This window comes from Mustela nigripes, chromosome X (genome assembly GCF_022355385.1).
Source record: "Mustela nigripes isolate SB6536 chromosome X, MUSNIG.SB6536, whole genome shotgun sequence".
Lineage (NCBI taxonomy): Eukaryota > Metazoa > Chordata > Mammalia > Carnivora > Mustelidae > Mustela > Mustela nigripes.
The window spans coordinates 81,874,770-81,887,145 of record NC_081575.1 but is presented as its reverse complement, the minus strand read 5'-3'; the positions used below and the strand labels follow the sequence as shown (position 1 = coordinate 81,887,145).

The following is a 12,376-nucleotide window of genomic DNA, read 5'->3' as shown; positions in this document are numbered from 1 at the left end:
TCCTCTTGGAGGTGCAGAGACCTGAGGGGGAGGGGAGCTGTGAAGGCGGGAAGGGGTAGCCCCTTCACCGATGTAAACAAGGATGTGGGTTCTGCGGCCACAATCCCCTCCCCCTCCACAGCAGCACTTCCAGCAAGTCACGTGCCCTGCGCAGAGGCTGGGGGCCCCCTGCTGCCACCTTTCTTAGAAGCCAGGACCGCAGAGCCCACTGTGGCTGCAGAGAGCTATTTATGTAGAATAAGCTTGGGGTGCTGAGGATGCAGTGTGGCCAGCAGCTGCAGTAAACAGGAACTGAGATGGCGGCAAAGGGGTTAAATAGGGGCTGGCCTGCCGAACTGGAGGAGAAGGCTGAGATGTTCCTCCAGAAGGACCAACAGGCATTTCCTGGGAGATGGATCTACCTGAGCAGGATGCCAGATCCAAGAAATGGAGGAAAGCAGAGACTGGAACAGGGAAGGGAGCTGAGGGAAGCTCGTAAAGGCCCCCTCATTCCCCTGCCATTGGCTCTTGCCTAGCAGAAAGCCTCTGCTGCCTCCTAGCTGTGTGGCACTGGACAAGTCCTTCAAGCTCTCTGGGCCACAGTGACTTCATCCGTGAAGTGGGGAGAGTAACTAACTACTCTGTCTTTCACAGGGGGCTGTTTAGATGAGGGATAGGGTTTACTAAATGCCTATGATACACTAGGTGTTTAAGAACTGAACCTAGGGGCTCCTGCTTGTGCATGAGTGGACAATGACTCTCTCAGATAGCTAATCATCCCCAAGTCACTCAGAATGTCACTGGAACCACTTATTAAGCTTTTCCTCATTTCTGTCGCACTTCCTCAGCCACAGGAAAGCCCCAAACAAGGAGTCTAGGCTGTCCCTCCTCACCCAGGCAATGCTGGCTGTCTACCTTTACTGAATCCAAAGGTCTTCAGGCCTACCTCCTGTGTCCATAGTGCAAATCTTCAGCAACCCAATTAACATCAAATCAATAACATAGGTATCACAAAACAGGGTCCTTAAATGACTTTCTCTATGTACCTACCTACCTCTCAAGTACCCCCTTCTCTCCTCGATCCTTAGATGCACTGGCAGATGGTACTGTACATATATTTAAATCACAGCCTTTGTTGGGGGTGGACAGCATGACCCACCTCACTGATTATAGATATAAGCTAGTTTTAGGATCATCAATGTCGAAGAAAATGTGCCTTTGTGAACACCAAGGGAAGTGAGCAATAATACCTCCCAGTGGGGGAGAGAGGATCTTTTCAATGATAATAAGGTGGAATAACAATCCAGGGCAGGGCTTAAACACAGGAAGTCCTCCTCATTGAGGCAGTGCTTGTCTGACTCTGCTAGCCCCACCTCTGTCCTCCAGAAAGCTCTCCTCCTCCCAGAAGTTTGGCATATGGGATTAGGGGCTGGGCTGGACTTCCCAGTGGGGGCCAAAGTGGGGGAAGGGGCCCAATGGACCTGCAGAGGTAGGGGAATTCAGAGCACTTGTTTTGATAGAAACCGAAACTCCTCTTCTTGCTGACGCTGCACTTGTGGGCAATCTGCACCTGCTCTCCCCTCCCAGAGTCCAGCTGAAGGGGTCCCCCACTACCTGACCTCTGTCCACAACCCAAAGAGGGCTCAGAAATCCTCAGAACAATACCCCAACTGGTTCCACCAAGGCCTTTTCACATTCCAACTTATTTCATCTTCACCCCACAAAGCCCTGCTTTACACAGGAGGGATAAATGAGGTACAGAAATGTGGTAGAGCTGGCCCAAGGAAGGGTGAAGGCCAGGCTCCCAAGGACTACCTTGTAACTTTAAACACTGATGCTCCAGATGATGTTACCACTACCCCCAATCCAGCTATCGCCCACCTAGGGCAAGGCCTGATTCTGTCTGCCTCAGTTTCCCTACCAGCATAAGCAGCAATCAGCTGGAACCCTGGAAAGGCCTAGGAGTGGGCAGAAATTACAGAGAGGTCAGCAAAGACCGTACCTCCCCCCACACCCTATGTCTGTCCTTTCTCTGAACACGCTGAGACATGAGCAGAGAAATGCACGTGTGTGTGTACACACACACACACACACACACGCGCGCGCGCGCCAGCAGATCCTGCCAAAGATGTGCCCTAAGGGGAATGCCTGGGTGGCTTAGTTCGTTAAGTGGCTGCCTTCGCTCCAGTCATGATCCCAGGGTCCTGGGACTGAGTTCCACATGGTGCTCCTTGCTCAGTGGGAAGCTTGCTTTTCCCTTTGCCTGCCACACCCCCTGCTTCTGTGTGTACATGTGCACTAACAAACAAATGAATAAATAAATAAAATCTTTAAAAATGAAAAAACTGTCCTGTTGAGGGATGTCCAGATGGCTCAGTCTGTTAAGTGTCTACCTTTGGTTCAGGTCATGATCCCAGGGTCCTGGGATCGAGTCGCACATGGGGTTCCCTGCTCAGCAGGGAGCCGGCTTCTCCCTCCGCCTGCCACTCCCCCACCTCGTGCGCACACGCTCTCTGACAAATATCATCTTTTTTTTTTTTCTTTTTAAAGAAAGGCAGACTGCCACATGCAGTGCCTCATTTGGATGTGTCTGGAGTCTTGGAAGCTTGACTACCCTACGTTCTCCTACAATTGGACCTTGAGAGCTTGTTTGGAGGTTCTAGCAGGGGAGCGCAGCTACTCGTATACCCCTGACCGAGGAATAGTCCTCTCCTCTATCGGGAAGGTCATCCTCTTCTCTATCGTGGAGGGTCGTCCTCTTCAACCGAGCATGCAGCTTCGGGATGGACGCACATGGAACGGGTGAGGGAGGAAGGGGACACCCGCCTAGCCAACCAGATCAGCCGAATCAACCCTGGTGATTAGTGGGGTGACAGACGTCACAGCCAGATCGCCCTCACATCCAATAAATAACATCTTAAAAAAAAAAAAAAAGATGTGGGTGCCTGGGTGGCTCAGTGGGTTAAAGCCTCTGCCTTCGGCTTGGGTCATGATCCCAGGGTCCTGGGATCAAGCCTTGCATCGGGCTCTCTGTTCTGCAGGGAGCCTGCTTCCTCCTCTCTTTCTGCCTACTTGTGATCTCTGTCTGTCAAAAAAATAAATAAAATCTTAAAAAGAAAAAAAGATGTTCCCTGAGGCCAAATACCCATCCCACCCTCACCACTACAGAGACCTACTGCATTCGACAAGTAGCTGCCCTTACTGTTAACCAAGACTAAAGGTTGGATGAGAGGCAAAGCTGTATAAACCAAGGACCCTCACCTCCTTCCTACCTTTTGCCAGGGGTTAATGGGAGGGAGGAACAGTCAACAGCTCTAACAGACTTGCCTCAACCTCCTTCCCCTACTGCCTGGGGGAAGGTCCCTCGAACCTCTGTAATCCTTCCTCCTCAGGCACCTTAAAATACTCACTATTTGCCAAAGAGTTATGTGGAGATGCAAGACAGGAAAGCCTGGGCTACCTGGAGCTTAATTAAGTACAGGGCCCTACCATTTGCTTTAGAGGCACCTGGGAACAGCCTCCCTGCCAGGTCGCTGCTGCCTGCCTGCGAGAAGAGCCACAGCAAGTTCTGCTGAGGACAGAAAAGGAAGTCTGGCGTCTGCAGGGAATCTAAAAACAAACCACACAAATGTGTGTACACACAGCAGCAGGGAGAGACAGGAACCTGATCTGTTCCCCACTTGCCTCCTGGCCCAGTGGGAATCCTGGCCCCACTGAGGAGATGAGCCAGGAAAAAGGCCTCCCCTGCCTGTCAAGCAGCTGCGGTATGCACCTGGCCCCTGGCCCCAGATGGCACACCCTCAGTGGGGGAGACACCCTCACTGTGGGAAGACAGAACTCTGTCCTCTTGAAAGCCTGGTCTCTGAGATGCCCGCTCTTCTACTCAAGGATTTCCACAGCAAGGATGGGGAAACTGAGGAAGCAAGGCAGAAAGAGCCCAACGGAAACTGGTGTACATGGGAGTCCATGGGAATCTTCTCCTTCTGGCCTAGTTCAACCTCAGACACCTATGCTGATACTGCCCATGTGATCTAGACAACAGGGTCCTTGCTTTCTCGTAAGGCCTGTTTCCCCACTTATAAAGCATTCAAAATTAATCAAAGATCTATCCCTCCTAACACTGATGGTCCAGGCTAATGTTTCTGGGCCATCATTCTAACACGTACAGCCCCAGCTGCTTCTTCATGGCCCATGCAGATGCATGTGTGGCCTCCACTTTGCCCACAGAGGCCAGGGCCAGAGATTTTTGCTGAGTCAAAGTCCTATGGGGCAGGAGAGAGGCAGACTCATGTTTCCAGGAAGAGGTTATCTGAGCCTAGCAGGGGCAGGGTGGGCCACAGGATACCTAGAAACTCAGGCTCCTACTTCCACTCCTTCATTGATGCTCACAAGTCCCCAACATGCCATTGTGAGAGAGAGCAGTGAATACTGGTTCCCACGAGGGACACCCAAAGCCACCTGCCTCAGGATTCCCAACAGTAGAGGACTACAGGCTCTTAGTTAGAAGAAGTAAGGCCCAGCAAGGTCAAGGAATATACCTGAGGTCACTCAGCCAGTCCACAGCTAAGCTGAAAAGCTAGGGCTTTATCAAGGTCATAGAAAGAACATGTCCTTTGGATACCTCTGGGACCCCATGCCAGCTCTGCCACTAATGACCCTAAGCATGTCATTTTTCTTTCCTGAGTTTCAATCTTCTCACTTGTCTTACGGGATAACGATTCCAATTTTGCAGATGAATCTGAAGCAGCCAGCTGAATGCCAGCGAACAGTCAGGGTCAAGGAACAACACTGTGGCCTCTATGTGTGCAATCCCCCCTCCAACTCCAGGCTTCAGTCTGTGTTCCTTCCACCATGCAATGCGTGGCAGGAACTAGAACCTGTAGGCCTTCTCACCAGAGTTCAGGGTAACTACACAAGCTAGGCTGGAAGCAGAGGGTCAGCAGAAAGCCCAAGGACAGAGTTCCCTTCCCAGGTACATTTCCTGTGCACTCTGCCCCAGGGAAGCCTCCAGGTTAGGCCTAGAGACCCAGGGGCCACGTACTTCCAGGGAGTGGCCATGGGGCTTCTGAGGTTTTACAGAGAAAAGCCAAGGGCAGCCCAGTTGGGGGAAATGGGTAGCCATAGTGCTGATAGGGAAAGGCCTTCAACCTGCTGCGGTCAGCTCTTCTTGTAAGCTCAGGCTCTTTACTGGAAGGCCCTTGTTGAGGGGGGGAGTTGTCAGAGGGTGTCTGGAGAGGTCATCCAGATGGACACACATGAAACGTTGCTGTTAATATGGGTTACTACACAAGCCAGGTCCTTACCGGCCCCAACATCTGCCTCAAAGGTCACCTGGGACCAAGGTGCCCAGCTGCATTCTCTTACACTCACTCTACCAGTAGCCCCGTTTGCCCCACATCTAGACGGAGGCTTCAGCACAGGGCAGCACCTAACAGACCCTGAACTATTCTTTCTTTGCCTTCCTTTGGTCCAAGATGCCCCATACCCAGCTCTTTCTCTAGAAAACATCCCAGGAAGAACACAAGCTTGAGCCACAGGGCTAGAAAGGGTGGGATTTTCCCAGCCCAGCAGAGTCCACTGCCTGAGCTTCTTCCATTTGGTAGAATGGAGAGGTAAGCAATCAATCCACCTAAACTTTTTCTACACTCAACAAACATTTGTGGCTCTTAGACGCCACTGAAAACAGAATTCAGGCTTCACCAATGCTACTGTTCCCTGAGGGTCTACCAGGTGTCAGGCACCAAAGGCATTTACTGTAAGTGATCTCATGTAACCATTACAACTCAGGGTCTTTGGTCTTCTGTTATGGCCTCAGAAACAGGCTCAGGAGAACAGCTGCCTGCCCAAGTTCAGACCAAGAATCAGTGGCACCGTCAGAAGTGGAGTTGATCCAGGCCACCAGGAGACATGGGGCTAGCTACACAGTGAGAGAATAGCAGACCCTGTAAGAACTCAAGGAGCCCTTCAGAATCAATACCATTTAACAGATAGGAAAATGGGGAATTTTTGAATCACAGCCCGAACTAGAAGACAAGGCTTCTGACTCCTACTTCAAGGTTCCTATAAGAGGGCCCTTTTCCTTAGTAGATAGTACAGACGCTATGGAAGGGTCAGATCACATGCACAAATTCCCCTGGACACTAGCACAAGGCTTTAGGGCTGCCTGCTGGGTCACAGATTCAGAGGCAGAGCGACCTCAAAGATGTCACTCAGATTGGATACTAGATGTTATTAAGGAATTATGAATGTTGTTAGGTAGGATAATGATACTTGGATTATGTTAGGAAAGAAAAAATCCTTATCTGTCAGAGAAACATACATGAATACTTACAAATGAAATGATCCAACATTAGGGTTTTGCTTTAAAAATACTTGTTTCAGGAGAGTGAAAATGAGTGGGCAGGGTAGTGATGAAACAAGGCTGGCCATGTGTTGATGACTACTTTGAAGATGAATGATGGGTACATGAGCATTCACTATTCTACTTTTCTGTAAGTTTTAAAAAAAATTCTATGACCTCAGGGTGACAGCAGTGTGCTGTGTTTAAGAACATGGGGCGTGGACTAACCCAACCCAGGGACTCCCAACTCTACTCTCTGACCCTGGGCAAGTCACTTCCCTGCTCTAAGCGGCTTTCCTCTTCTGACAAATGGAAACCACAGTAGTCCCTACACCTACCTAGCTTGGAAAAGAATAAAAAAGGGTTTCCTTTAGTGTCTGACAATGCAATCTGTCCCTAAGTAACATTATTTTTATCACCATTATTGTTATTATTATCACTTTCACATCTCCGCACTACCTCATGACCAAAGGATAGAGGCCAGATGCTGACTTGAAGCTGGGGTCTGGAGTCCCTGAAACACCAGTACACTCAAGCCCCAACCCTGTCTCAGGGGTTACTCCTAAACACTAGAAACAGCTCAGGGGCAGCCCTAGGCCCTTGAAGGCTGAGACACAGACTCACCTACAGCCCGGAAGAGACAGGCGCCGTCCTCCTTCATCTGCTTGATGATGAAGCCCTTCTTGTCTCTCAGGGCCTTTTCAAACCAGTGCTCCTGCTGGAGGGAAAAGGTGGGGGTCAACAACAGGAAAGGCCTGTACCCCCACCCCAGGGCCCTGCCCTCCAGTTCCTGAAGGGCCCAGCTAACTGGCTGAGAGGACACTGGGCAGGGTCAAGTCCACAGCCCTGATTGACACTCCATGCACGTGGAGGAGGAGGAGGATACCCTTTCTTTTAGGAAACTAGTCATTGTGTAAGCAGAAGACTGGATTCCAGAAGGGTCTCATCTGTTTTCTGACTGCCCCTGCTGACCATGTTGGGAATCCAACAGTGGGCCCCTACAGGAAGCCAGCAGCCCAGACCTGGCAAGTACCCAGAGGCAGGGTGGTATGAGGGGGGGGGGGGGGGGGAGGGGGGGGTGGGAGATAGGGGTTGGGTGGGGATGGACCTTGCTCTATCTTAAGGAGTTTCACCAGTTCACCTGGGGACCCTCTAACCACTTAAGGTAGGGAAGATGTTGAGAAGGGAGTAACTGGTTACAGCCTAGATCCCAAGCCCTACATATAGCTAGGGAATGTCAAGATGTATCGCATAAGGAAAAATGCATACACTGTATGATCTCACTTATAACTGGACATATTTCACATATATATCTATGTGCATACAAACACATGGAAGTTACAAAGACCATACAACAAAATATCCCTAAAAGCTGGTATTACAGGTGATTTTTATCTCACCTTTTTCATGAGAAGCATGCAATCCCTTGTCCAAAACTCCAAAACTCAAAAAGCTTTGAAAACCAAAGTCTTCCTCTAACTCATCTGCCATCCTAACCTGACCTGAGCCGGCGAGAACCTATTTCTCCCACTTGGAGGTGAATGTTCAAACACTTCCACACAGAAACAGTCAGCAGTTTGGTTATGAGGTACTACCACTGACCCCACCAGAGGTGTCACATAACACATAGTATACATACCAGGTGATTTTTCTAAACTCTGAAATTTCCCTAAATTCCAAAGCACATCTGACCCCAAAGCTCCAGGTTGAGTGAGCCCGTACAAACACGTATCTTCAGACTTAAAAAAATAATGGAGACGAATAAGCAGAAAAGAGGACATTTAGGCCAGTGAAACTACTCTGTATGGTACCTTAACGGTGGTTATGGGTCCTTATACATTAGTCCAAACCCACAGAACATACAATGCCAAGAGCGAACCCTACTGTGAACTGTGGGCTCTGGGTGATTATGATGTGTCCTACATGGTCCACTGACTGGAACAAATGCACCACTCTGGTCGGGGGCTGTTAATAATGGGGGAGACTATGCACACACGTGTGAGCGGAGGGGGTTTGTGGGAACTCCCTGTTCAAACTCTTGTTCAGGTTTGCTGCGAACCTCAAACTGCTCTAAAAAATTAAGTCGATTAAAAGAAACGATATCCACTTGTCACTGAAAACATGTTTTCTATTTCAAAACAAAACCAGAAGCAGCAGACCTTTCCCAGGCCTTTCACGCCCTCTGCTGGCCACAAGAAGCCAGCCTTCAAGAGCATCTAGGCTAAGGACCAGGAATCCCAAACTTGCTCCTTTGGGACACAACCTGCCCAAGGATTTGGAGGATCCGGGCTAACTCTGACTAGACAGAGGGGATCACTTCTCTGCAGGCCACATTTCCCCAGCTCAGGTGTGCAAAAATCCCAGCAGAGTAGAAGTACAAGGTTCAGAGGCTCTGCATTCCAATACCAAAACAGTGTTTTTCAATACCCAGCCCTGTCATTCACTTGCTGTGTGATTTCAGATGGACTACCAGAACTCTCCAAGCCTCAGTTTCCTATCAAATGACAAGATACATGATCTACCTGACAGAGCTGTCAAGAAGCTCAAAGGAGCTTCAGGGCCTGAAAAGGCTTGTTAAATTAACAGGTCCTCGGCCAAAGAATGGGCAAGACTGACTGGCACAGAGACCACATACAACTGAGAGGCTCTCAGCAAGTCCCATGGGAGTGGCTGGACAGAAAGGGGTGAAGAGGGGGGTGATGAGGGAATGCCCAGCAGCCCCACCATTAGGGAGGTGTGGCTGGCTTGCCAGAGATGACAAAGGCACTTGGAAGCGGAAGCCCTTAATGGGCTTCCATGGACAGCATGGAGACTCTTGTTTGTGTAGAACTCTCCAGCATGTTCCTCTCCCACCCCAGAGGCTGTGGACTAGTGCACTTCAGCCAGTTTCCCCCAGTGCATCCCTGCCCTGCAGGGACAGCCATCTCCCAACACCATGGTACCTGCCCCAGCCGGGATCACCAGCAGGGAAGCACAACTATGACTACAGGCCCACACTGGGCAGAAAGAGAAGTTCCAAAGAAGGGCACATAGTAACCTCCTGCCCTCGAGTGCAGGGGAAAAGGAGATTGAGGGGGAAGGGGATCAAAGAGGAGAGGGGGCTCCTACTTACTCCTCCAACAAGGGTCAACCTACCAGTAAGTAGCTGCCAAATCAGACCCTGACTGTAGTAAACCTGGCAGCAAGGACAGAGAAATGATCTGACTTGGTTTCTACCCTCCATAAGCTCACAAACTGCTGGGCAGGGGGATGGAGAAACAGGGAACGCCAATACACAAGTGTAAGCAGGGCAGTGAAAGAGCTGAACACGGTGCTATGAAACACACAGGAAGGGTCCTAACCAATCATGAAGGCAGGCCCCAGAGGAGAGGTGCCACCCGACAGAAGGATTAAAACATGAAGACCTCCAGAAATGCTTGTTAATTGTAAGTTAACAAGAAATCACTTCTGGGGGCACCTGGCTGGCTCAGAGAAGTATGGGACTCTTGATCTTGGGGTGGTGAGTTCAAGCCCCACGGTGGGTGTAGAAATTACCTAAATAAATTAATTTTTTAAAAAATCACTTCTACCACAAAGCACCAGGGATGCCCGAGGCTCAGCAGTGAGTTGGGCACAACTAAAGTCCTGGGTAGGACTATGCAGGCAAGAAGGGTGGGGCCAGGAAGAAAGATGATCTCGTATTAGCCAAATGCCTGCCCCACGCCAGATGCCTGATGCAAAAGGTGACTTCATTTAATTGTTCTTACCACAGCCCAGGTGGCAGTGAGCATTATCCTCATTTGACAAAGGCAAAAAGAGCTGGGGTTTGGGCACCAGCAGAGCCTACTATAGAGGCAATAGGGGAGGCCCTCACGAGCCACAACATGGAGACATACCTGGCAACCCATCCTGGGAAAGTCCCAGTTTGTCCTTAAAACTGAAGAAGGCCAAGCATACCCTTTACGCAAGTAAGGCTTTGGTCCTGGGGCAATCTGGGCCTAGATCTAAGGCCAAACCACGGTCCTCCCACTGGCTTTGGCACCAGCAGCCTTAAGGGCTTTGGATCTGGCTGAAACCCTGCCTCTCCCCTTGGGGAGAGAAAGTGGGGAGGCCGTGGTCCTGGGCTCCAGGAAGAGCTTAGAGTTCCAGAAGCCTCTAGCTTAGACTCCTCCTTCCCCTGGCTGGACAGGAGCCTCTGGGAAAGGTGCCAACTTGAGAGTCGTTTAGGAAAGTGATCCAGGAAGAAAAGCCTGGTGGGAGAGAGGGATGGGGACTAACCCTTCCATTGGTAAGTTTAAGCTGCATCAATACTTTGGCCTGAGAAAGTCAAGTCCAGACCACGAATCTTACGAGCCCACTGCTGGGCCTATGGTTGAGTCCCTCAACGTACCTAAGCCTCCACAAGGGAGCTGGGCAAAGCTCTCTGACATCAGGGGATCCCAGATCCAAGACTCTGCAACCTACTGGTCCAAAGGCCCAAGAGAAGTTGAAGCAGACTGTGGGACCCAACTGACTTACATTCCAAAGCAGCTCCACCAATTATCAGTCATGTGATGAACCACTCTGAAAACTCCACAGTTTTCCAATCTGTGAAATGGAATAACAAGCTTCCCAATAATAGGTTAACTGGAAAGACTCAAATGTTACAGGACTTTGCCCAGTAGGAAAGTACTTAATAGGTTCTCTTCTCCCTTGGAAGGAAACAAGAACACTCCTGTAGGAGGCCTAATGACGACCACCCAAAGAAATCAGGCCCTAATTCCTGGAACCTGCAAATGCTACTTAGTAAGGAACAAGGATCTTCAGCTGTGTGATTTAAATTAGGATCTTGAGATGGGGAGATTATCTTGGGAGTATCTGAGGAGGACCTAAATGCAATCACAAGCGTCCTTAGAACAGCAGATGAAGTCCTGACACAGAAGAGGAGACTACACATGACCAGGGAAGGATGGTGTGAAAACAGGCAGAAGATGGAGTGATGCAGCCACAAGCCAAGGAAAGTCAGCAGCCTACAGAAGCTGAAAGAGTACAGGATTCTCCCTAGAGCCCTGCAGCAAGTGCAGCCCCGCAACACCTTGACTTTGGCCTACTGAAACTGATTTTGGACTTCTGGCTTCCAGCACTGAGAGAGAATAAATTTCTGTTGTTCTAGACCACTCAGTTTGTGATAATTTGTCACAGCAGCCACAGGAAACGAACACAAACCCCCCTTGAAGCCCTCCCTGGTGGGAGCCATGAGGCAATATGGCGTGGTTCCAGTCCCACAGAATCCACCTCTGTAGCATCCCCCCAGGGAGAGGATGAGAATGAAGTCAGCAGGGGCCTGGAATTTCCCCTCGAGTCTGGGAAGCTACTGACCCTGCCTATCAATGAATGAGCTGCCACTGAAAGGGGAGGGGGCAGGGGAAGATGGCAGCAGGAGTAGCAGCTCTCGGGCAGATGTCTTCTCAGAGCCTAGGGCCAAGAGGTGTTTAATATTCTGGCCTTCACAGCTCTGCCTCAGCAAGCTTGATGCCAAGACCACCCCCCTCCCCAAAACTCCCAGGAACACTGGCTCAGCTCCATGGGCAAAACACAGGCAACCCATCCAATGAAAAACAGGCGCACTGCTAAGGAGCAACACAAGCTCTCCAGGGCAAAGAAATGGGAAAAGAGCAAGGCCCCCGAAACCTACTGCTGGGCCACTGAGGGGGAAAGGGGAGAGGAGGTGGGTTAAAAAATGAAGATTCTATTATTCTGCAACAACAAGAAACTACGTACTGACACATGTTACAACATGGGAGGCTATTAAAGAATATGCCAAGTGAAGCCAGATACAAAGAACTGCAGATTGCACAATTCCATTTAATATGAACCTCTCAGAATAGACAAATCAATCAAGACGAAAAGTAGATTAGTAGTTGCTGAGGGCTGGAGGGGATGACGGGACTAGAGGATAATGACGGTGCAGGGTTGCTTGGCAAGTGATAAAAAAATGTTCTAAAATTGATCATGGTGGTAGGTGCACAACTCTGTGAATACACTAGAAGCTACTGAACTGTACCCTTTAAACTGGTGACTTCTATGGTGTGTGAATGA

General features: G+C 50.0%; 1 protein-coding gene across 3 annotated transcripts in view; it reads right to left on the bottom strand.

The window, feature by feature from the left end:
• The window catches only part of OTUD5 (OTU deubiquitinase 5), a 28,303-nt gene that overhangs the window by 10,098 nt on the left and 5,829 nt on the right, over positions 1-12,376 (bottom strand). For 2 of the 3 annotated variants that reach the window (XM_059384729.1, XM_059384730.1), the window contains exon 2: positions 6,944-7,037. In XM_059384729.1, the coding sequence (XP_059240712.1) occupies positions 6,944-7,037 (94 nt within the window). The remainder of the gene's footprint in view (positions 1-6,943; positions 7,038-12,376) is intronic. The other variant, XM_059384731.1, reaches the window with a different exon arrangement.